The sequence below is a fragment of the Cricetulus griseus genome, chromosome 5, assembly GCF_003668045.3.
Source record: "Cricetulus griseus strain 17A/GY chromosome 5, alternate assembly CriGri-PICRH-1.0, whole genome shotgun sequence".
In the NCBI taxonomy this organism is placed as follows: domain Eukaryota; kingdom Metazoa; phylum Chordata; class Mammalia; order Rodentia; family Cricetidae; genus Cricetulus; species Cricetulus griseus.
This window is the reverse complement of record NC_048598.1, coordinates 18,979,970-19,006,027: the sequence shown is the minus strand read 5'-3', so window position 1 is coordinate 19,006,027 and position 26,058 is coordinate 18,979,970. Positions and strand designations below refer to the sequence as shown.

General features: G+C 39.5%; 1 protein-coding gene across 2 annotated transcripts in view; it reads left to right on the top strand.

Moving 5' to 3' along the window:
* The window catches only part of Fmn2 (formin 2), a 291,955-nt gene that overhangs the window by 81,882 nt on the left and 184,015 nt on the right, over positions 1 to 26,058 (top strand). The window contains exons 5-6 of one of the 2 annotated variants that reach the window (XM_027418908.2): positions 9,609 to 10,984; positions 13,073 to 13,217. The exons of the other annotated variant lie outside the window; for it this stretch is intronic. Of the exons in view, the coding sequence (XP_027274709.1) occupies positions 9,609 to 10,984; positions 13,073 to 13,217 (1,521 nt within the window). The remainder of the gene's footprint in view (positions 1 to 9,608; positions 10,985 to 13,072; positions 13,218 to 26,058) is intronic. 2 annotated transcript variants of the gene reach the window in all.

Here is a 26,058-nt window from a genome sequence, read left to right as displayed (position 1 = left end):
CATTCCTGGGGACCATTTATCCCTTAGAGTCCTTCATGTTTCCTAGTTTCTTTGGTGAAGAGGATTATAGGCTGGTAATCCTTTGCTCTATGTCTAAAATTCATATATGAGTGAGTACATACCATGTTTTTCTTTTTGTGACTGGATTATCTCACTCAGGATGGTTTCTTCTAGTTCCATCCATTTGCCTGTGAATTTCAAGATTCCATTGCCTTTTTCTGCTGAGTAGTACATTTCTTGATGTGTTTTTTTAAATTACTTTTGGGGTAACTTTTCCTGCTCATGACTTGTGTGGGTACAAATTGTAACCATAACAGACCTTAAGTCGAACTGTTAATGAAATGTTAGGTATTGAAGTGAGTATGGCATTTGTTATTCTCCTCAGAGAAAAGTATTTTATTCAGTGCCTTAGTTTCCTCACCTGTAAAATGGGCACTGCAAAATCATTCTTGTCTGAGCGGCTTTGAGTGTTTTAAGCATATTAGTTTGTGAAAGATGCTTGGAAGAGCTTAAGGCACATAACCAACACTCAGATTGTTAATTGTTGATGCATCAGAGCAATACTCTCTATTGTGCTTTTATTTTCTATCAATATTGAGAATGGAACTCAGGCTATTTTTTGTACATACTAAGCAAATGCTGTACCATTGAGCTACACCATTCCTCGTTACTAATGGATTGTGTATTTGCAAACTCACCTAATGGCTAAAACTGATTGTGGTGCTTAGCTTCTGTGGTTCCTTGGTGGTTATTTGCAACCTTGTACAGTGTGGCAGAAAAATCCTGCTCTCAGAAGTGTGGGTTTTCCCAGGTAAGTTTGAACAAAGGGAGGCCTGTAAGCAAGCATGCTTTGCATGGTCTATTTAGTGCCCCGCCTTTCACATTTTTGTGGTATCCTCTAGCTTGACACTTAGTGTTAAAATGCTGTTGGTTTTCCCAAGTGTCAGAAGGCCTTGGTAGACCGAGTGGAAAGACTATGTGTTGGGCTTTGTTCTGATATGGGCTAGAATGTCATGGGCTATCAGTTCAGTGTTAGTGAATCAACACTAGGTCTTAAATACAACAACTTTCAACAGGGACACATGTTCAAAAAGAATGCACATGGACCGTGTGACAAAAATGTGACCCGAGGCTTGCTGGATTCCAACTCCGTATTTTCCTGAAGAGTGGTGGCTCAGCATTGATTAATTGAGGTTTTAGAGACTACGCTTCTGACAAGTTTGAAGAACACAGGTTGATTGTATCTTATTAATCTTCACAGTACCCTTCTGCAGTAGGCCAGAATATTCGTCACTGTTTAAGGAGGGCAGGCTTGTGCTGCCTTGTGGTTTCAGGCTGCAGGTCATAGTCTTTGTCTGTGTTGCTTCTAGACCCAGGCTTGGTGAGACAGAACATCACAGAGCAACAGTGTACAGTGGAACAAAGTGGCTCAACTCATGGTGGACAGGAGACAAAACCTACCAAGCAACACGCAGCCAGTGATCTACTTCTTTCAACCAGACTCAGCTTCCTAAAGTTAGGAGCTCATTAATTGATTAATCCTTTGATAAAGGTGGCACCCTCATAATCCAGTCACTCTTCAGTGGCCATTTGAATTAGACTACACATTGTACACATGACCCTTTCAGCACGAGGGAGATTCTTATCTCAACTATGACATGGGCTATCTTCATCACACAGAACATTAAAGACCTTATGAGCCTTGTGAGAAATTAACATGTTCTCAGCAAGTAGAGGCCAAAAGTTATCAACAAGAAAATAAACTGCCTGGCGAAGGAACCTAGGATTGATCTGAAGAGGAACACTAGAAGCAGTCAGGAGTGCAGGTCTGAGTCGATAAGAATCTCAGCTGGAGTATTAGATGATGCAGTAGAAACCATAACCAATGACCAGGGTGTTGGGGATGGTAACCGTGCTGGGTGAAAATTAGTCTAAGCAACATTGGCATCAACTAGGAAATGATTAGAAATGTAAGTGAATTGTTAACCCTAGGGATGGGGACAGCAGGCCGTGGTTTAATAAACCCCTGGTGATTCTGAGGAACATTCATTGTAAGAGACAGTAGCTCAGCCATTAATGGGTTCACAGCTCTTAGGGCATGCATGCTGTTTTGTTGAAGGATAAGATACATTTTGGAGTTTAGGACAAAGGCAGAGTAATCACATAGCAAGGACTAAGCAGTCTCAAGATAGAATTGAAGCAGTGATGAGAAAGAAAAACTAGAAGTCATCACAGGAGGGGAGAGACTGGAGATTTAGAAAACAATCTCTTTGAGTATTCATAGCCACCTAAGTTGTCCAAAGGTAAAATACCTGCACCAGCCGCTACCGAAGGGAAAGCAAGCAAACAAACAAAAACCAAACCAAAATAAACAAATAATCAGAATCCAAAAACAGAACCAGAGAAGGAACTAGAGAAAAAAAAATGAGAAGGTGGAATTTGAAATTGTTTTAGTCAAGAGATGAGAGGATTTTATGAAGAAAGAAAGATATGAATGAGTAGGAGTTTCCAGTATTTGGAACAGGCAGGTTTAAGGCCACAGTGTTTCTAGTAAAGACGTGAGCAACACTGGGAGAGCAGTTCCATTTGTATTTCAGGTGTGAGGAACACTGCACTGTGAACTAATGGTTCTTAATCCATTGTATGTGATTTCCCCTAAGCTTTATTTTTATGGCCATTGACAATAGCTGGGTGTTAGTGCCAGGGGAGTCAGTGCTTCGGAAATGGTGCTTTTCATCCATAGATTGTGAAGGAAAGGCTCACTACCTATAGTGCTTTTCTTCCTGGTCAGTAAAGGTAGCCATGCACTCTCAGAGTATAGTCCGGCAGGCTGTAGGAAAATTAACTCAATAGCTGGGTGGAAATGCCAAAGGCATGAGGATGAGAGCAACGGATTCCCTTCTTTTGTGGATTTGGTTTCTGGTTCCCTTGGCTCTTTCCCAAATATATTATTATTTCTACCAGGGTTCCTTGATGGGGAATGTACTGTGTATGTTTATCTTATTGATTGTTAATTAAAATACTGTTTGGCCAATGAGACAGCAAGTAGACGGGACTAGGGGTCAAAGAGGATTCTGGGAAATGTAGTAGAGAAGTGCTGATCCAGGCAGGAAGTGACATAGCAAGAGACTCATATTTAAGCGAAGGAGAAACAGGAAGTGTCTCTCTTTTCCCCTCCGCTCCTGCTCCAGTGGCACAATGTGATCCACCGACAAGGAGGGACGCCAATAAGGCGTCCGATAAGATAAGTCTTATAAAATATATAGGTTTATGATAATTAAGACTGCGCTAACAGATGAGAATCCTAGTCATTAGCCAAGCAGCTTTGAACCTAATACAGGTTTCTGTGTATTCATTTGGGCCCCAACTTGGGCGGGCGGCTGGTATAAAGCTCACACGTGTTGGTGGGGCTCAGGCGGCTTTTGGCGGAAAGATTTATCGTAACAGTTCCTTATCAATGATTCTTGTAGCCTTTACATCAATCTGTTGACCATCTATTATGCTAAATATAATGTGGCCAGTTAGCTGGTTATTGTTTCTAACTTGTCTCATTTATGTACCAGAAATTTTACCAGATTCATTTTGGTTAGGCACATTATAATTCTTAACAACTCATGATTCATTTTATTATAAAGGTTGGTGAGGCTAGGGAGATGCCTAGGTGTATTGAGGACCCAAGTTTTGAAACCCAGCAATGACATAAAAAGCTGTCTGTGGCTGGCAGTATCTACCCATAACCCCAGTACTATGTGGTGGGCAGAGAGAGGTTGATGGCTGGGGCTTGAAGCCCACCAGTCTAGCTATAAAAAATGGTGTGCTCCAGGTTCATTGAGAGATCTTTTTTCACGTGAGAATAATAGAGGAAAACATCCAGTATTCTGCTATGAGCTCTATAAGCACCTCCCTCCACCCCCACAGATGTTTGAACTCTGTGAAGCTCTTGTTTTCTGTAATAAGATTGACTTTTAAAAACCCTAGATAAGTTTTTACAATTTCTCACATGTCCAAGCTTTTCCCCTTTCCTTCAAAGTTCCCCTAAGATTTGAAATTGTTTGTGTTTATTTTTTGTAAGCAATTCTACCTGTTTAAAGTCTGGATTTACTTTCTGTGGGATCTGGTCTAGCATACATTAGGTTATTGTAGATCTGGAATGCCACTGGCTTGCTCCAGAACCCTAGGGTGCTTTAGAATTCAAAACATGAGAGATAGAATTTATCTTTTCACTGGATAGTAAGCTTCCTCTTGTGTAGATGTGTGTAGTGTCCCCATTTGCCAGTGAAGTTGCTTAAAGTCAACAGAACTTGCAAATCTGAGTGAGGTTGGCAATGAATTCATGTCTCATATCAACATTTTTTTTTTAAATCAATCTAGTATTAACTTACCAGTGAGCAGTTTTTATATTCCAGGCTCTGAAAGCACCTCGCTTTCATAATGTAATAAAGTTTTAAAGATGAGCCCATTAGCTTTTCAGCAAGAGCTCGCTTGAGTGTATCTTGGCTTCTTTTTTGACAGTTGTAACCTTAGTGTTACTGTAATGGGTTCTTTTCTGGGAATCAGATAATCTTGCACTTGGGAACATGTTTTTGATGAACATTTTATTCTTTCAATGGCATTTTGTATTTTGTGATATTCAAGTGTTCAAACAATTTATAGGAACTAACCATCACCACCCATGTATAAGATTATACAGGAAGAGAAAAAATTTGGCTATGTGATTGTATAGAATTGTTAGGCCAAATAGGAGGACGGCTTCTACTGCTCTTAATGATTTGGGATTTGAAACAATATTTTTAAAGATAGATAATTCTCAGTATTTGTCATATGTAAATGCATTGCTTTTTATGAGTTTTAAGTCAGGTTTATCTTCAACTGTTTACAAGGATATAGTTGCTCTATTGATTCTTTATAAAACTGCCACAACTATACTTTGCCCTTCCTCGTAACGAGTGATGTAATTTCTTGATAGCCATTGCCACGAGCATTGGATAAACTGTTGCACAATTCTGGAAACGCTGAGAGCATATTTGTAAAGAAGTCTAAGATAACGAAGATGCATTTCTCCAATGTCAAGTCCCTGGAGAATCGGATATATCCTCTAGTACCCTGAGAGAAGGAAGATTAAGTTCCAGGCACTGGCCACAGGGGAACAGGCTCCTTACTTGAGGGCTTTTCCTGGACCACAGAGTGCCTGGCAGTCTTTTAGAGATTACATTGTGGTTTTGTCAGTGGGTGGGCCCCGCAGATCTTCACTTCATGTGGGTCTTGAGCATAGAATGTTTGCTTACATGGCCAGAAGATAGCCTGCACTTTTTGTTGATAATGACCTCTATTTACCATATAAATTCCTTAAAAAAAAAAAAAAAAGGTAACCCATAGAGAAATCAACTGTTAACTGTTGACAAGCAATGCTGCCCTCTCTAAGAACACAACAGGAACTGTTGTCATGGATGCTGCCAATACTCAGCAAGAGCCAGTCCTTGACTGATAGTCATGGATAAGGAAGGCCAGATAAGATTCTTTGATGATTCAGCTAAGTTGAGATCTGAAAATCTTATATACATTTGGCTACTCTACAATGGCGCCTAGATGGCTCTTACAAGGTAGTCAGTTAAGGTTTGAGATGAGCTTAATTACTCTGCTTCCTGGATGGAAAACAGAGACTGTTACTTCTACTACTTCATGGAGAGAGGTAAAGATTGTCAAAAAGGGAATGCAAATTCTGGGAAATTTTTTTTTTTTTTTAAAGTAGAAACAATGCAAGAAGTAGGCAAGTCTCTCATCCCTACCTACTTTTCTTTTTCTTTGTCTAAAATTTTTCTGTATAATAAAAAGTTATCTGTAAAAAAATTCTGGCTCTTGTCTTTGTAGTGTGATTTATTAATACCTTCAAGAATTCCTTAAGTCTGCACTGCCTGGCACCATGCAGCTAATTATCATGTTTGTTATAGATTTAGTTTTGGAATTTTATTCTCCTACCACTCTTTTCTCTGCCATATCTTAGTTCTGTTTCTTACTGTGTTACATACTTGAAAATCTTTGAAGCTTGGAAAATGTGTATATTTCTATATTATCAGTTCCTTATTTTCTCAACTTCTTTATTATTTAAGTGTTTTAGTTATCGCTTTATTTAAAAATGAATAAAAGACATAAAAATGTAACACATATTAGTAAAATAAATATGTATAGGTAGGTCTGGTGTTACAAGCCTGTAATCTCAGCTACTCAAAGGCTGAAGCAGGGGAATTACAAATTCAAAGACTATCTGGATTGCAGAGGAAATTAGAAGTCCATCTGTGAAGCATAGCCAGACCCTGCCTCAAAATGGAAGACAAGTCGATCAAGCAAGGGTTAATGGTATATCTCAGTGGTATAGCATTCAGGAGGTCCTAGGTTCAATGCTTAGTATCACCAAATAAATAAATGAGTGAATTTAATACAGTATTTGGCTCAGCCTTAAGTCTTCCCCCTTTTTCACACAGCACCCCTCACTATCCCATGCTCTAAACTGTAATTATAAATAACTAGAATATGACCTTTGCCAGGATTAGCTTATCAATGATCTCACGTTTTAAGCCACACAATACAAATGCAACTTGAGGGAAATTGCCCATCTTTCAGAAACTGTAGCATTTCTTAGCATCAGGGAACATGAAGATGGAACATTTGAATCATGTAGTGTAGGATCATGTATTTACCCAGAAGTTTTTACTAGAAAATAGGTTTAAATATAAAATTTATATAACTTCCTGTTATGGTAAGGCTTTATGCATGCCTGGCATGGAGTCTACCACTGAGCCGCAGCCCCAAACAAGTAAATGATGTGGTCCCTTAGCTTTTAAATGTTGCTCTTTTGGAACAGATCCCTCCCCCAATGCACACAACTAAATCTGAAACATTGGTATATTTTCTACCAGTTGGGTTTTGTTGCTGAATGAAGTGAACATAAGATATATTGCAGCTTAATAAGATGTTTTAATGGCTCAATGGGAAAGTTTGAAGGCTGTCCCTCGAAGATGAAAATGATTCTTAACCTACCTGGAAATTTGAAACCTTTGGAGTGACAGTCACAAATTAGAGTGGAAATTTGAAACCTTTGGAGTGACAGTCACAAATTAGAGTGTAAATTGTAATCTTGTTCCAGAGAAACCAAATTTTCCTATCCCCATACTCAGGATGGCTCTCACCATTTTTAACTTCTAAATATCCCGTGACTTCATCTAATAGGTTAGCCCTAGCTACAAGGGAATTGGTAATCAGAAGGAAGCCAATTGATTGGGTGAGCCAATAGTTAAAACATTGTGTAGAGTATTCTGAGCAGTCCAGTCCCAGTGTGAAAGCTGGCCCCAGGATGCTGTGGCATTGAAGGAGGAGACAGCTTGAGGATCACAATTTATTAGATACTCACTCAGAAGTGTGGGCCTGGGCAACAGCGAGAGCAACAAATTCCCTCGATTACAGAAGTAAAGCTGTATATGTTGGTGAAGTCAAAAGTGGCTTCATCCAAGTCAGAGCACACCTGGTTTATTTCACACTAATATCAATGTCAGGGACATTCCTGGCACTAGGGCCCAGTCCTTAGGCTCCACATACCACTCCAGTGTCCCTGTCTATTTACAGAGTGCTGGGAAACTATTGAGGGAAGGCTGGTTGGTGAATGCTATTTTGGAATAATCATGATGTTTTGATACCAGGTGAACCCTTACAGCAGTCTTTGTCTTATACCAGTTACCATGTGCAATATGACTGTTTGTTTACCTTTTGCTGATTAGCTTTGTAATTTAGAATTTTTAAATCTCCAAATATCTCCTGTTGTTGCTACTATAACTCCTACATAGTCATTTTCTCTTTTCACTTTATCTTTCTAGATGTCCTCTAATTTTATACTAGTTTTTATCATATTTAAATTGGTGATGAAAATGGATCAGCTTAGTTAATATGATTTAAGAACTGGGTTTGGGAAGTCTCTTCTGTAATTTACTTCTTGCATTTCATTCATCAATGAACTTACACTTTCACTTTCTCATTTCTTTTTTTGTTTTATATATGTGGGCACATGGGAATCACAGTGTGGAGGGCAGAGGACAACTATCAGGAGTAGGTTCCCCCGTTCTAGCCTGTGGGTTCTGGTGATTAAACTCAGGTTGTCACATTCGATGATAAGTGCCTTTACTTGCTGAGCCATCTCACTGGCTCCAAAGGAACCTTTTTTGTTTTGTTTTGTTTTGTTTTGTTTTGTTTTGATCATTGGTGGAAAAATTAGAACTCTTACTACACCAAGATAACTTGAGAAATACAGATCAATATTTAGAAGTCACTTTTACCAGTGTGCCAAGAAGATGGAGATAATCTACACATCTAAGTAATCCAGTATCACAAGAAAAAGATGAACAATAAAGACTTGTTAAATTGAGCTTGAGTGGTAGAGTTTTGTATTTTGGTTACTTATGCTCAGTAGCATCATAATTATTGTGTGGGAATGGTCATATTCATCAGGTGGGAAACAGAACTGTCTATAGGAGAGATTTCTTTTGTCATGGACTATTTAAAATATATGACACCACTTTTATATGTTAATACTTTGGTCTTTTGTGTGAATGTTGTTGAAAGCTGATGATGTAAGGGTTTGTGTGTGTGCCTAAGTTTACATACAACATATGCAGCCCTCAAAATTTTGCCCATTTAAAGTGTCCGTGACTTCCGGAGAGCCATCAGTGATTACCTATCGAAATGCTTTGAGTAAAATATTTAACTTTGTAGTGAGTGTGACATCAGGATTATGAGACACACTCATTGTGTACACCCCCATAGTTTTATTTTGTCAACCATACTTCACATATTCTTACTGGAGGCTTTGACTACTTTTAAAAGTTAGTGATTGCCTTTAAAAATCAGAATTGCTTGCAAAGTCTCTAGAAAACATCCTAATAGCATCAGTTCACAGTTAGGAAGGCAAACATTTGTCTTGAAGAATGTTTTTCCCAGTTGTTGGGTACTATTCTAGTTTTATTTCTGTTATAGTGATAACTTGCTTTTAGCCAAGGGTTGCAGTTCATCACTGACACACATGTCAAGGCAGTAACACAAAGCAGCTAGACAGGACATATCCCCAGTCAAGAGAAACATGAATGGATGATTCTGTGCCGCCTGCTTCTGCTCAGCCAGCTTTCTTCACTTATGTGCAGTTCAGGGCCCAGTCAGGGTGGGTATTTGCATCCTACCTCAATGAAGGTAATTAGGGCAGCCCCCACAGACATACCTACAGGCTAACTTGATATGGATAATTTCTCATTAACGGTCTCATCCCAGCAATTCTAGGTTGTGACAAGTTTCATTTACAGCTGACCATAACATGCTGCTCATCCTCAATGACATTGTATGAAGATAAGACAAACAAGGACCTTAGGATTTGATTGGGGGATGTGTGAACTACTTTAAAAATCCAAGGGTGGAAAAGAGGGTCCACATAGAAATTTCAGTAGACTCTGTCTATGACAGGATCTGTCTGGAGACACACTCCCAGTGTGACTTTGTCGAATTTCCCATTCTTCTTTAGATATTTGGATTTTTTTTTCACTTTCTTACTAACTGTACCTGTCCTTGTCTCTCAGGAAGTTTTCGATGTGAAGTCTGAAGGGCAGGCAACTGTAATCCAGCAACTGGAACAGACCATTGAGGACCTGAGGACAAAAATAGCTGAGCTAGAAAAGCAATATCCAGCCCTAGACTTGGAGGGGCCAAGGGGTCTTCCAGGCCTTGAGAATGGATTCACAGCCTCTGAAGAAGTTGGTCTGGATGCTCTCAGATTGCATGGGAGGGTTGCACAGCCTCCGAGAACTCTTGAGGCCAAGTCGATACAAACTTCCCCTACAGAAGAGGGTGGCATCCTGACACTGGCACCACTAAAGGCACTGCCAGGAGGTCCCCCATGCCCACCTGCAGCTCAGAGTGGAGAGTCAGCTGCTCTAGCCTCACCCGCTGGACCTCAGACAAAATTCTGTTCAGAAATTTCTTTGATTGTGTCTCCAAGGAGAATATCAGTACAGCTTGATGCCCAACCAGCCCTGCAGAGTGCATCACAACTCCAGCCACCTCCTGATGGTCAAGGACAGCCCTCCTGTCCTTCCCTGCATCCTGAGTTGGAAACCAGCCCCGAACATTCTGTTTTCTCCTCCTTCGAAAACAGCTGTAATGTCCCACCTGCACCACCTCTGCCTTGTACAGAGTCCTCCAGCCTCATGCCTGACCTGGGCATGGCAATACCCCCACCTCCCTGTCTCTCTGACGTAACAGTGCCTGCTCTGCCCAGTACAACAGCCCCACAACCTACCAGTCTACAGGGAACAGAAATGCTGCCAGCCCCTCCCCCACCTCCTCCTCTCCCTGGACTGGGACTCCCCCCTCCTCCCCCTCCTCTCCCTGGAGTGGGCATACCCCCTCCCCCTCCTCTCCCTGGAGTGGGCATACCCCCTCCCCCTCCTCTCCCTGGAGTGGGCATACCCCCTCCCCCTCCTCTCCCTGGAGTGGGCATACCCCCTCCCCCTCCTCTCCCTGGAGTGGGCATACCCCCTCCCCCTCCTCTCCCTGGAGTGGGCATACCCCCTCCCCCTCCTCTCCCTGGAGTGGGCATACCCCCTCCCCCTCCTCTCCCTGGAGTGGGCATACCCCCTCCCCCTCCTCTCCCTGGAGTTGCTATTCCTCCACCTCCTCCTTTACCAGGTATGGGGGCTCCTCCAGCCCCACCTCCCCCTGGGGCAGGCATCCCTCCACCCCCTCTATTGCCTGGCTCAGGGCCTTCACTCTCTTCCCAAGCTGGGAGTAGCACTTTACCAGCACCACCAGTGTGTGGATTTCTTTTTCCTCCATTGCCAACTGGCATATTTGGATTGGGTATGAATCAGGAAAGAGGGGCTAGGAAGCAGCCAATTGAGCCTTGCCGGCCAATGAAGCCTCTCTATTGGACAAGAATTCAACTCCATAGTAAAAGGTAACCCCAGAGCAGCTTATCCCTAAATGTAGAACTTTGTGGGGAAAGTAGAATTTAATGGATTTTAAGTACACCTATAAAACTTTTGTAAGATGTTGACTTCCAGTGTCTCCTGAAGCAATCTATTTAACATTGCAGACTTTTCTCCCATAGTATGGAAGATTAAAAAAAAAAAAAGAAAACAACATGTGTGCATCTCTGACTGAGGTGTGCATTATATCCATTTATAGTGTTAATTTTTTTAAGCTTGGGATCTGTTTATCTTAGCATAAGCTCTTTTGCCCATAGTTGGAGGATGACACCCTCTACACTCAAACCATCTAGAGCAAGGTTTCTCTGCAAAAGCAGCCAGAGCAGAGAGGCAGGCACACTTGTTGCACAATTAGTTTCTATCCTTTGCTTTGACTATTTAAATGTCTATTTCTGCCCAATGCACTTCTTACATGTAAGTCGAATCCATAGGCAAACCATCTCTCCAGGATGAGTTCTGTACATTTAAGAGGTACAAATTTGCATTATGATTCTGTGTTATTCATAAGAACTCTTTCTAAAGAAACATGTTACATCAAAACATATCCAAACTATGTGTGTTAAGTAACTTTGAGAATGCTCTGGCACTTCTAGAGAAACAAGGGAAGTCACGTGGTCAAGATTGGCAATGACCATCATGAACTAAGACTTTTCCACTAAGTGTTCAAGTCCTCACACAATCGGATCCTCAGTCTCAAGGAGACAGTGTGAGGCTTCCCTATTAAATACTGGGGGTGGGGGTGGGGGAAGGTGTAAAAACACCCAGTTTAAATGCCATTGACTCTTTTTTATTCTGATTGATCATAATTCTTTGATGTATTTGGACGAAATGACGTGCATTTAGGAATAGCATTCCCTTGCACTTCTTACATTGATTTTCTCTTCTTTAAGTCCATCCAGAAGAGGATATGCTGAGATCCCTGGCTCTGCTTTCCAGTCCATTGTCGTTTCGGCCCGAGTGTCTTACCACTTCCATACATTGATGAATCATTCTAAACTCTAGTCAAACTCATTCTCTCCAGGTCCAGGATATGATGTTCTGTTTCATTATTTTGCTTTTTATAAATGACATTTGCTCATTCTTGGTGGCACTGCACAAACATGTAGGTATTGAGAAGAAAAATGACAGCAGGCACTTGGGTGGCAATGTGTAGAGAGTATATAAATACATATACTACATATATATATATATATACATATATATATATACTTTATAAAGATTGATTTTTTTATTCTTTATTTACATGTATGTATATATAGTACACATGTGTAGGGACACTTGGAGGCTACAAGAGGGTGCTAGAACTGCTGGGGCTAGAGATCCAGATGGTTGATACTTGCTTCATGTGGGTGCTGGGAACTGAGCTCAGATTATCTGGGAGAACAGTAAGAATGCTCAACTTCTGAGCCATCTCTCCAGCTCTAGAAATGTACACATATACATACATGTGTACATACATACAGACACATACAAATATATATGTATATACATACATGTAGGCATATACATATATTATGTATGCATTAATTAATCAATCAATTAATTTTTGAGGTAGGAACTCACTATGCGGTCCTGGTTTGGTCTAGAATTTTCTGTGCAGCCCAAGATGGCCATGGATTCATGGAGAGATTCACCTGCCTCTGCCTTTTTAGCTGGGATTAAAGGTGTATGCTACTTTACCTGGCCTCAGAGATACAATTTTTTGTTTGTTTTTTTGTTTTTGTTTTGTTTAGTTTTAACGCTCAAATAATGGACTAGGCTAAATGGAATTGGGGTGTAAGAAATCAAGCATTCCTTGCTTCTCTCAACAATTCTGAGATAGGCTTTGCTTTCATGTTTTCATGGAATGACTTGATAATGAAGAGTTTTGGAAAATAATTGCTGGACAAATGTCTTATTCGTATAGATGACATTTTAACTTTTTAATCAAGTTAAGAAAACATTTTCTTCCTATCTTCTTGCATTTCCCTCCCCCCTTTTCTTCCTCCTCTCTGTTTTTACTCATTGTGCTATAGGACTTTGGATGGCCCGTTTATTGTTCTTTTGCTTAATTTTAGAGACTCAAGCCCTTCACTTATTTGGGAAAAAATTGAAGAGCCATCCATAGATTGTCATGAATTTGAAGAATTATTTTCTAAAACTGCGGTAAAGGAAAGAAAGAAACCCATTTCTGATACAATCTCAAAGACAAAGGCTAAACAAGTGAGTATTTCTGTACTTTCAAATTGGAGGGGCCATCTGCTAAAGTGTGAACTTTCATTAGAAGACAAACTGAAATGGTTTATGGAGTAGGTGTGTCTCCCTGGACCTTTCTACAGATAGTAGTAAAGAAGGAGTGAAAGTTTAGAATGTATTATTAAGTAAGATTCACTTAGGAAGAACAGCTAAAACTGTCCAGAGAGAGTGAGTGCCCAGATTATTTTATTCACTAGCACCTATTTCCAAAACCTCCACCATTGCTTCTTCTCTGTCAGTGTTGTTTTTCTTGACTTAAGTTCATCTGGGTGTTAACATGCATGGTAAGAGGCAAACAAGGAGTAAGTCTAGCTCTTGGCAGTATAGCTTAAGTGACTGCCATTAAAACCCAGCTGTACAGGACTTAAATTATGGAAGAATATCCTGTCCCCTTTAGTGTTTCTATTTCACGGTGGCTCCTTTGATTTAGTCTGTGACATGAATCAGAAGAAGAAAAACAGGTGTCTGAAGAAACACATTTCTGAACGTTTTGAATGGGTAGACCCACTGGACTCGGTCATGAAATGACACTCCAGTATGCCATTCAGCAATATATGACAAGACTCCATGGTAGTGAGCTGTAGATATTTGCTATTGATGCCAATCCTTCAACATGGAATAGGGGAATATTTACATTTTGTAACTTTGCAGTGGGGTGGCAGAAGAGACTGGGGAAGAGGTCAGTTCCAGTGGGAAGAAATGAGGCCAGTGTCCCAGTGTTCTTCTAACTCAGTCCCAATATCAGTGGGACTCAACCAAGGGTTGAGTCAAGGTTGAGTCCTTGTCTTTCTGCACCTGAATGCAAGTTGCAACCAAGTATATGGGACTGCATTGCTTCTATTGATATTTCAGAGCAGACAACACTTCCACATTGGACACTGCCAAATCCATCCAGGATAGAGTAGAAAGGGACAGCCAGACTCCTAGAATCAATAACTGACTGTGTGTCTGGGCTAATCTTAGGCATTTTGTAAGGATACAAACCTAGACAAAATGTTGAATGTTTCCAGAAATTTTAGGAATATTTGTTATATTCTAGAAGATTCTGGTAGCCACAGGTCAATCTGTAGTAAATAAGACACTACATAAATACTTGCCAAATATCAAAAGGTATATATTAAATTAACAGCTGGTTGATGGAGAAAGACTTATAAATGTCCTTGGATATCCTTAACAGATTAAAATCCAGGAAAGCATTTGTCACAATAATCAATCCAAGGTGACACCTCTGAGGTAATGGAAGGATCTACATTTTCTTCCCAGGATACATTTGTATAGAGCACTATGAGGCTGAATCCATCTTATCTATTCTCATGGACCATGCCAGAGATGGAAAGTGGGCCATGCAAAATTGGAGCAGAGAGTGCAGAATATGGAGGAGAGCTGAGTAGCCAAACAGGGGCTTGGCTATAGCAAGGGAAGTCTCTTCTACAGAGACTGGAAACTCAGCTAAACAAACCATTCCCTCTGCATCTCCCAGTACCAAAAGCTTCATTAAAGGGATTCAGATAAGAAAGATAGCTCATATGTTGCCTGGCGTTGTAGAACTTCTGTGTTTGATATATAGTGTTCCATTTCTGGCTTACTGAAACATGACTTATGTCTCTACAAAACTTCAAATTAAAATTGTTGGCATGAGATGGCCTCTTTGCATGCAAATGCTGCATCTGTGTTGAGTGCCACTCCAGCTTTATCATCACCAAGACATTTTGTGAACTCTCGGTAAGGAACTTTGCTAGTATCCTAATTCACATCCATTGTGACCCAGCTGTTGGTCTTTAGTTTCAAAGGAGCTTTCTGAAAGAGTCTCCCCATCCTGACTCCTCATAAGTGTTGCAGTGTCCATTTGACCTGGTATTAGAACTGAGTTCAGATTGATGTTTAAGAAGATAAGAATTCTTTTTGTTTTGTGGGGGAAAATCTGCTACAAAGTGACATATTATAGAAAAAAAAAACTAATTTAACTTGAAGGCTTTTGGAAGAAAAATGTCTTTATCCCATTTCCTTAAGAAATTTTGAATTTTGTTTAAGGAAAGTATATTTTCAGGATTTGTGTGGGGACAATCTCTTTTATGAAAAATATATTCTTGTGGTATGTGAAGACATTTGCTATCTCATGATTCATTCCAAGTAGAATTAAAAGCTTTTAATGCTAAGGTCTACATTTATGAAGGCATATCAAGAAGTAATTCTTATATACAATGGAAAGTAGAAGTTCTGCTTTTTTTAAATATTTAAAAATCACAAAATGATTTTCCAGTGATCTGTCTTCTTGCAAGGGAGCTTCTGGTGAAAAGAACTTGTGTTTAGCAGAGTCCTTGGGATGTTTACGTGGTCATAGTGGGGGCATGTCCTGTGTGACAGTAGAAGGTTCTTTGCTGGGCGTACTGCCCTTTGGCATATTGCAAAGGAGGATGATTCTCCAGATAGCAAGTCAAATATTGATTCTTATGTTGCATTTCTAAATCCTCTTTGCAAAATAAAAAAATAAAATCCTGAAAATACAGTATTTTGTATTTCACTCATGAAACACATGTTCATCTTTGTTCTGGCTGCGTTCTTTACTTATCTTTGTTTTAAAGTAATGCACATCAGGAAGTTAGCTGAGAAGGTGAGACGAGTTGATTAGATGACAACCTAAGAGACTTTCTGATAAGTAAATGAGTGCGACATGACATCAAAATTGTATATTAATCTAACTCGAAATAATAACAACCTTATCTCTTACGAATAGAAGCAACCCTAGAAACAACAACTCGTCTGGTGCCTGTGTTTGAGCCTCTTAGACTCTGAATGTTTTCGAGCCAGAAAACATGCCCTCTTCCCTACTGTGATGGTGATCAATGATATATTAATATAAACAGTAACCCTACATTGCTAAATAAAGATTAAATTCAATATTTAGGATCAGGAATGTAAGAGAATTTAATTCAGAAAGTTTTTGGTAATAAAATATGCAAGAAGCTTTTAGTTTATTCTGTATCCAGTGAAATCAGTAGGAAATATGTTTTTTGAGAAACATGAAATAGCTGCTAGAGAGCAATGGCCACCCTAGCTACAAGTTACACTGGGATCAGCTGTTTCTCATGTGCCCTTGCTGCTCTCAACACTTGTCTTCCATAATCTCATTTAATTCACCCACTCTGTGAGACAGAAAGGCATTAGCTTATGGTACAGAGAAGTGCTGCATTAGGAGTCTATGCTGTTTCCAGCTTCCTCAGGGTACTGTACAGTTCCAACTTGGGGCATTTTTTTCCTCCAGAATCTTTGTTCTTCCTAATTAAATGATAAATATGGATGCATAATATCTCCTTTGAATATAAATGGAGTCTCATCCAAACTCTTTCATTCTTCTTCTACGTTAAATATTTAATGAACTGTAATTAGACATAAAATTGTATATAGAATCACTTTTAACAACCTTTTTCATATTCTAACAGACTTTGACAAGTTCACAAACTATGATGCCATGTAGCATGGACGTTTTCTTAGTTAAATAAAAATGTATCTGATTGATGATACACTACTCTAGGCACATAAGCATCTGTAAGAACTGCAAAGGAAGACAGTTTGTGGCACACAAATAGTCAATGGAGGCAGAAAGCGACTGTGGTTAACTTCATCAGTGGTTAGGTGATGTGTTTTTATTTACCCTACAACACATAAAAGCCTCTCTAAAGTATACCTTCAACAGATAGCATCTAATCAGGCTCAGGAGGAGTGTAAGGGAGCATACTGCCCACAGTGTAAATGTACACAGAGGGCAACCAGTGAATTAGAAGAATCTGTGTGCTTTTCTACATATTTGGCTGGTATCTGTGTAAACACTTATTTTGATAACTCTTATCATGGATTTCTTCTCTTTGGGAGATTAAAGTGTTCTCCCAGTTAAGGAGAAAAACTATTCACGAAGGCTGTATACAGCCTGGGTTTCAGCCTTTGGAAATGTGGTTAGAAAAATGGAAAAATATACTAGTTATAATAAGGGGAGACAGTGAATATACTTGTTAAAATTCATATTTAGTACAATTTTGATATTGGAATGGATAATTGGTCTTCTATTCTATCTTGCAATTGTACATTAATGTCTAAACTCTGAAAATTTTATGTTGCAAACACTCAGTAATGACAGACAAAGATGCATCCACCTTCCACTGACCCTGTGTGGGAGCACCTAATAAGAACCCCTAAGAGATGCTGTCTCAAATGGCAATTGCCCTCAAAATACTGCTTCCTGCTGTGCTGAGGAATTTGGCAGATGTGTGTCCTCTCTCTTCAAACTGTCTGACACTAATACTGCTACGAAAAGTATACAAGGGTGTCTCGTTTATCTTTTTTTTAATAAAGATTTTATTTATTATGTGTACAATGTTCTGCCTGCATGTATGCCTGCAGGCTGGAAGAGGGGACCAGTTCTCATTATAGATGGTTGTGAGCCACCATGTGGTTGCTGGGAATTGAACTCAGGACCTCTGGAAGATCAGTCAGTGCTCTTAAACTCTGAGCCTCTCTCTAGCCCCTCGTTTATCTTTGTATCTCAGTAAGCATCCATTTTTATATTTTCAAATCCCATTCACTGTAATTGGTGATTGGCAGTACCTCATGGGTTGTAGTTCAATGATAATCCGAGTATGAGCAGGTTGGTGTTTTTGAAACATTTGGCTTATAGACTGAAAACCTAAAATGGTTTTTTACAAATATCCTTTAGTGTGACCATTTAGATTTGCTTTGGAGGTCCATTATAAATACTTGGTACTTTGTAACTTTTAAGATTTGTTTTTATTTATGTGTATGTGTGTAGTATATGCTTTGTGTGTGTGTGTGTGTGTGTGTGTGTGTGTGTGTGTGTGTGTGTAAGATTCACAGAGACCAGATGAGGGTGTCAGATTACTTGGAGCAATTGTGAGCTACCCCAAAAGGGTGCTGGGAACTGATCTCAGGTCCTTTGCACAAGCAGCAAGTACTCATAGCTGCTGAACCATTTCCCCAGCCTGTGGTACTTTGTAACTTCTAACATGTGTTTTTAATATAATGCATTCCAGCTGCAGGCCTTAGAATGTATTTACATAGGAAACCACATCAAAACAGAAAGCTATAATTAGACAAACATAGGTTTTGTGGAATCTGGATTTGTTTTAGATGTTGAAAGATTTATTACTTTTTGAATATGCTGTTCCTATAACTATGTGTGCAGCATACCCAATCAATTCAATGAATCAAACAATACTAACCTCTAGTTTTGTTTTCTTTAGGCCAAAAAAATGTTTATATACTTCTAAGTAAATGTCGAAAATGAAAAATCAGCAGTGTAATAAAAAGAAAGCGCAATTAGCTAATGATCCTTAACCTTGCTACATTTTACATTGGGTGAATTATATTTGATAAAGTGTACCTTACTTGTATAACCTTTAATCATGCTCAAGGGTAATTCTTTTGGATTTATAACCATAATACTGTGATAGCATTACTGTTGTGGCAGACTAGATAGATAACAAAAGGACACTGGATTTTAATGGTTAACATCTGTTTATCCTTATGGAGCAGCCGTGAGGATTATTAAGAGTTCAGAATAGAACATCAGTGCTAGGCTTTGGGGACAGGTGATGAGAAATTCTCTCTTTCACTACTAGTTTAGAGTAGAGTTACTGTTGCACAGAGCCCTAGTAAACACAGGGTGGGATTTGCCCTCAGTCTCACTGGTGAACCTTGGTGATAACAATGACACTTTAACTTTCACAATTGCATCTTTTTTTGCCCTTTACCTTGAAGGCAGCAAAGTCTCTCTATTTTAGCATGAAGCATAACAGAGAGAAGAAACCAAGTATGCCAGAGAGGTTGGATCTGGTGCTTCACCTCAGTGATCCCAATACTTGGAGATAGATGCAGAGGCAGTTGGGGTTTACGTTATCTTAAGCTACATAGCAAGTTTGAGGCTAGCCTGGGCTATAGGAGACACTGTCTCAAAAATACATGAAACAGTTAAACCCCTCAAAATGCTTGAAGACAGAGAGATTTCTAGAGACAGTTACTAAGCAGTTCAAGTCCCTACATTTGAGTCTTTCAGGTTATATGGTGTATACTGAAGCTGGTAAGTACTGTTGGTGGTCAGGATTTGGACAGAGTGTGTGGATAAGATGCAACCTTAAGAGGGCTTTGAAGAGCTTATTTTGTTTAGATAGGCAGAGGGGACTAAGGAATGGCTCATTTTAGTTTTTCAAGATTTATTGATTATGTATACAGTTCTCTGTCTGCATGTATGCCTGCACATCAGAAGAGGGCACCAGACCTCATTACAGATGCTTGTTAGCCACCATGTGGTTGCTGGGGATTGAACTCAGGACTCTGGAAAAGCAGCCACTGCTCTTACCTTTGAGCCATCTCTCCAGCCCCTTGAAGCTCATTTTAAACCACACTAAAGTAGGCCCTTCCTGTGTGCTGCTGCTGAGACTTTTAGGGAGATGAATATAGACATTCTCACCTGCTTCCTCTGGCCCCACAAGCTTCCTGCTCATCTCTCTCATGCTCAGGATTGTCTTCTTAGACCTGAGTGTGAGAACTGAATTTTGAGAAATTGGACCTGGAGTTCCAGTTGGTGCCCTGTTGATAATAGCAGTGTATCTTTCTTTACCAAGGACAGCAGCAGGCTTTTGAATAATTGCAGAGCAAATGAGGATTTTATTTTTTCTTTGACTCATTTAATCACAGTTTTGATAGTACCCACCTTTTGTCTGTGGGAAGGGATACTGAAAGCAATGGGCAGAGTTTTACAAACTCTAAATCATTTTGACATAAACTAGAAAATGTTTCAGTGTTTAAAGACATGACTTTCAAGTTCTTATTGATGTATATAGTTTCTTTAAGACACTCACTGTTTGAGTTTTCCAGTTCACCCATCTAACCTTCAAGCTGTAGCATTCTGTCTTTTACTTGGTCTACTAAACTGGTCAAGTTCATTATTGGGTTTTTAGAATTTTCTTATTGTTGTTTGAGTTTTCCATTTTCAAATTTTGATTTGATTTTTTTTATAGTACTCCTCCCTATTGGATTAAACTTTCATATTCCAAATTGCCTTCTTTCTTGTTAAGCAGTTTCTTTATATTTTCTTTGAATTAATCCATTTAGTTCAAGTCCCCTTTGATTTCATTGAACATTGTTGCAATATATATATATATATATATATATATATATATATATATCTTACTGAAATCCATTACTGTGAGTTTGTTTATTTTTGGAGGAATCATGCTACCCTGATATTGTTTTTCTTGTGTTTTCTGTGTTAAGATTTGCACATCTATCATGTTTCTTATGTATTTTTGCGTTGAGACTCGCAAATTTGAGACCAGGTCATTGGTTGGTATTTTTCAGACATCCATATTATTTCCTTTAAATATTTATAGTGTCCAAGTTGGGCTCGGTTGTGGTAAAGATGGAGTGTAGTTTCTCCCTAGTAGACTATGGATGTCACTCAGTAGCTTGACATATCCTGAAACACTCAGCCCAGGGTCTGGGGCATGATGCCCAGCACCACGTTCAGGGTAGAAGGCTAATAACTGATTATGGAAGAAGGAACCACAAGTGATGGATAAGGCCAGTGCAAAGAGAATAATTGTCACTTCAAAACAGCTACCCCCCCTTAACTTTAGTAACTTCATAGGACAGTAAGATTGAGCACAGTATAGTGCACTGTGAGATATGACTTACCCAAGGGTAAGGATGGAAAGAAAATAATCAGAGGAAAACTAGCAAATAGTATCAGAGCAAGGGTGGGGGTAGATAGCATAAGATAAGAAAGAAGAGAAGAGTGAAGTGGGGTGGAAAATGTGTCAATTTGAAGATCATAATACAGTCAAGTGTCGGAGGTGGGGGAGAAGAATGCAGAAGGAGGAAGACGGGAATGTTAGAAAAACCAACAAAACCAACAAATGCTAAGTAAGTAGTTTACATCTGCAGTCTCCACATTTGAGAGGCTTTGGTGTGGAGATCTGGAACCTCAGCCAGCCTATGCCCTGTGCTAGGGCTAGGAGGGAAAGAGGGAGAGGGAGAGATGGGAGAACCAAGGTCATGGAGGGGACCAAGAAGCTAGATGTAAAATAAAGGAGGAAGAAAAGCTAAAATGGCTTAAATAGCAGAAACAGAATATGGAAAAACAAAACATGAGAGAAACTGGCTCCCATCACTCAGGGTTGTCATTCCCTGGGTGAGTGTAAATATCTTGATTTTTTTGAGTAGGTTCCTTGTGGTGAAATGGAACCTTTTGTGTTATTTGGCCTCCTGTGCTGATTTTTGTTTTGTCTGTAGCAACAAGGCTGTGTGGTTTTGACTCTAGGTCAAAGCTTCTTTGACTTCTTAACTAACTCTTAACCAATCTCTTGCTGCCCAAGACATCTTCTTTTTAGTGTAGCCCTAGATACATAGGTATATAAAGCACATATATACAAATCTAGCATTTATTGATGATAAATTATAAAGAAATTTATTGAAGCAATTTTTGGTATATATCAATTTTTACCATTAAACAATAAATTGGTATACTAATGAGATGGTTGATTATTTTTGTTTATTTGTACACAAAGAATTAAATTCTGGTTAAATATTTGATATTGCAAGACAGAGAGCATCTTCAATATTTTTTAGAATTGACTCATATTTTGCTCTTAAAATCAATGTTGAGAGTGCTGCCTCATATATATTATAAAATAAAAGAAGGTGACTTAGGGCCATTTCAGAAATTGTTATAAATTCTATCTTAGCCCCAAGGCAAAATTTCTATGAAACTTAACAGCAATTCAAACAGGAATTTAAAAGCAAACTCTTTTAAGATGCTACAGTCCAATGATGCATTAATTTGATACTTACATGCTAAAGAATGGCAGTAGGAAAAATGTGTTCCATGGTGAAATGTCATGTTAGTATACAAGGAAAGAATGTCACACACTTGGTAAAAATAACCTCAAATCTGACCTGAGGCAGCATCAGCACTGTATGTTAGAGTGCATGAGTACTCAGAACTGAGGCTGCCTTAATGTCATCAGACTCAACATGGGCAGCCTCTGCCTGCCGAAAATGCCTCAGATTCATGGTGCCTGTGGTTTTTCATTAAGTTTGGATCAGTGGGCATCCAGACACCTTTTATGGTCGGCAGTTCTTTTCTTTTTAAAAAGTTTTTTTTGTGCATAAATTTTGTCATACCTCCCCACTTCGATTTCTCTGGACTATTTCCTCTTGTCTCCTTCCCAGCCTCTCTCCTTTTCCTCCCTTTCTCACCCCCATTGTCCTGTCTCATCCCCACCCCTTCTCACACACTGAAACCCTTCTCCCCAACCCTTCCTTCTTTTGTGTCTTTTATGTACATGACCCATTGAGTTTAAATAGGATTACGCAAGTGTGATGGGTGGGTTATTATTGCCTTTTACAATCCCCATATGAGGTTGTGACTGACAGTTTAAGAATCAGGGATTGACTATAGTCTTTTCGTCTCTAGAGTCTGGTAATCTTTTGGGCTGTAAACACTGGTGCCTGACTCCTTTTGGGCTCTAGACCTATGTATGCCCCTTTGTTCCCACACATCTCTCCTCCCACACCTCTTGCCTCTGCCCATGCCTCCTCTAAGAGTAGGTTACCATGCTTGCCTTTGGGAGGAGGAAGCATCCTAGCATATAGCTCTGCCAGAGTGGCTCTACTTGGAGCTCTCCACGGTTCTGACTTAAGTTTTCTGCTCTAACTAAAGAGATCCTACAGACTTGCTCTCACCTGAAACTTCCCCTGGGTTCTCAGAGCACACTCTGTGTGGTAGAATTCCTGGGTTCCAGAGCCACCAATAGGCTCCTGGCTCAGTGGAATCTTTCCAAAATGACTTGAGGCCACTGCTGTGGGCCAGGAGAAGGTGGGATTTTTCCCCCAAAAGTTTATGGTATAAAGTTTATGGTATAAGAACCCTTGGCTAGTTTGGCTGCCCATCTCCTCATTGATAGGCCCAGTATTGTTTGCCCTGGCTGTCATTGTTCTCATCTCTGGCTCTTTTTCTCTCACTCTTTCTGATCTCCAAATTTTCTAGCTCTGATAGAACAATATGCATTCTCTATTGCTCTTTGTCTTTAGCCTTGGTTCCTGCTCTCTGAAGTTATGCCCATGTATAGACAACCCCTATTACCCATAATTGGGATGGAATCTCTCCTACTGCTTTTCTTTTGCTAAAAACAGCCAACATGTCCCCCAGGCAGCCCTGGATGCCAGAATCTCAGGGCAAAGTCACCTGGAGTTGGTGTTCCTTACATGATCAACCTTAAAGAAAAAATAAAGGCTTGATTGGCAGAGGCCTTTGTGACCATTGGCTTTGAGGGAGCACCTACTCTTTCAACTGGCTAGGAAAGACAGAGTAGCTTGTTTTTAAAGTTGTGTTACATTATTCTGCAGATGTCAGAACAGCTGCTTGTTCTGTTGTGTTGCTTGTTATGTTTTGGGGGATTTGTTTTGTTTTAAGTAAAAATTTTCCTATTTCAACAATGCCAGATTACTTAGGCTGCCACACACAAAGAAGATGTCAGACATGGAGGTTATCTGTTACTAACCAGACAGTGAAACTTCCTCCCCTGGTTGTGTCCTTGAATCTTGTATTGAATCTTCCAGAAAGAATGCAGTACTGCTATATAGGAAACCAAAACAAATTCTTTGCTTTTTAGAACAGACATATGTCTTTCTACTATTCTATTACGTGTGAATGAAACTCAGTACTATTTTAAAGTATGATCATTGTAGAAATAAATTGTTGTTACAATTTTTTGTTGGCTTCAGTTTAATTACAGCATTTGGTGCCATAATGTGAAAGAGGAAGGAAACAACTGCTAGGGTCAGGAGGTTAGAGGAAATTGTATGATTGGCAATGTTCTTTGGTGTTACATACATGACTGTTTGAAAGTTGTCTTGGACCAGAACAAGTGATTGTGAGTAAGTCCTCCTGGGCCTCTATCTGGTCTTTATCATCCTTCCAAGTTTGACACTTTTCTAGAAAGTCCTCCTATTTGAAACATTCTGAGGTATATCCCGAATTCAGGTGTCTCTATTGCTCAGTTTGCTCTTTGGACCCTTGTTGCACATGGCTTCCTCTTTGCAGGAAATAATAATTTTACTTATATTCTGTAATTACAATGTATATCTTAACATTTCCATATCTTTTGCTTGCTCATTCACCTTCCTGGTTTGAAATTGAAACACTGAAGTTAAAAACCTACTTAAAGTATTTTATATATAATTACAACCTTTTACACCCACACCAGTATTTCTAAGAGGAATGGGTGTAACTGTCTTACCTAGGCTTAAAATTTCAGATTTCTGAGCATCTTGATTGCTTCTGTTGTTATTTCATATTGACACATAATTAGCATTTCCTATAGGGCAACTTGTACTATGTGGAAGATTCTAGAAGGAATAGCTGACATGACTCTTTCCAAATAGCAAGGAGTTTGTTTTTTATTATACCAGCCTTCTTTCTTGATCCATCTTGTTGGTGATTCCTGAGGTTGCCTCACGATACCACTGCCCTGTTTTAATCACCAGACCACTTCTCCCTTACAAGATTCTGCTGTATTTTTCTTTGCTGGACCACAGAGTACTGAATCTATCATTGGGGTCAGTATCTTTCCCACTCATCTTACTCAGTTTTGATGTTTCGCTCATTTACTTACTTTCTCCAGTGTTTACAGCAACACTATATTTGCAAAATGTTGTACATTTCTGCTGGTTTATGACTTGCTCGTACTTTTTATTCACTCATCAGTTTTAACAAGAACTTCATCAACTGACATTATTAGAAACTATTCCTCCATCTATCTACCCTTTAACCTTCCTCGTGGAAGCATATTTCTTTCTAAGATTATTATTATTGTTATTATTATTATTATTATTATTATTATTATTATTCACCAAAGAAGTCATTTGAAAGGAGTGTCATTACTATGAGGACATATGCTAAGGTTTAGAGTAAAGGTGACATTTGAAAAAAGTCCTGGAAGCAGTTTTACCACAAGTAGAATTGACTCTTATTACCACTAATTAGAGAGACAACCAGACCAATATTTCCTCCCTTTTTATATTTTCATAAAGAGAAACAGAAGCAAGAGGCAGATCTCAGACCCTGCACATTGACCTTCTAACCTTGGGCTGTCCAGTTGTTCTCCTTGGAAAGGGGTTCTGTACTAACCATTGGTAATAACCATGGGAGGCTACAGCCTGTGTATTTCAGAGCTGCCTTACATGCTGGGTCATGCCGTCCATCTGGAAAAAGGGGTGTGTGTGTGTGTGTAGAATTACTACAGGACATGAGTTTTTTTTCTCCTGAATTCTTTGGCTTGTAGTCTTTTTAACTCAACTTCATTCCCTTTGCCCATTCTAATTAGTGTTCCCTTCAGCACAGGGCATGAGGTAGTTTTTCTAGGGAAGAAGAAAGACAGAAGAAAAAAAAAAAACAGCAGAAGAAATTAAACCAACTATTGAATTTTTTGCATTAACAACCTCCTCAGGTGACTCTGATCCCCCTACCCTCGCCATGATTCTTCCCTTCTTCCCGGTGACCTCTGAAATGAGGAGAAAAGGGTGAGAAGGGCCAAGGAAATGGTCCACACGGGGCAGAACTTCAGTTGGAGAAGATATCAAGGGTGTAGCGATCTTCCAGAAAAGGGGAAATCCATTGTAGAAGAAAGGGAAGCAGGCTCTGGAAGGGTGAGTGCCCCCAGCCTTGTCTGCACAGGTGCTGGTTTGCATCTCTTTAAGCCCAAATCCACTTCCAGTTGCATGTCTTTTTTTTTTTTTT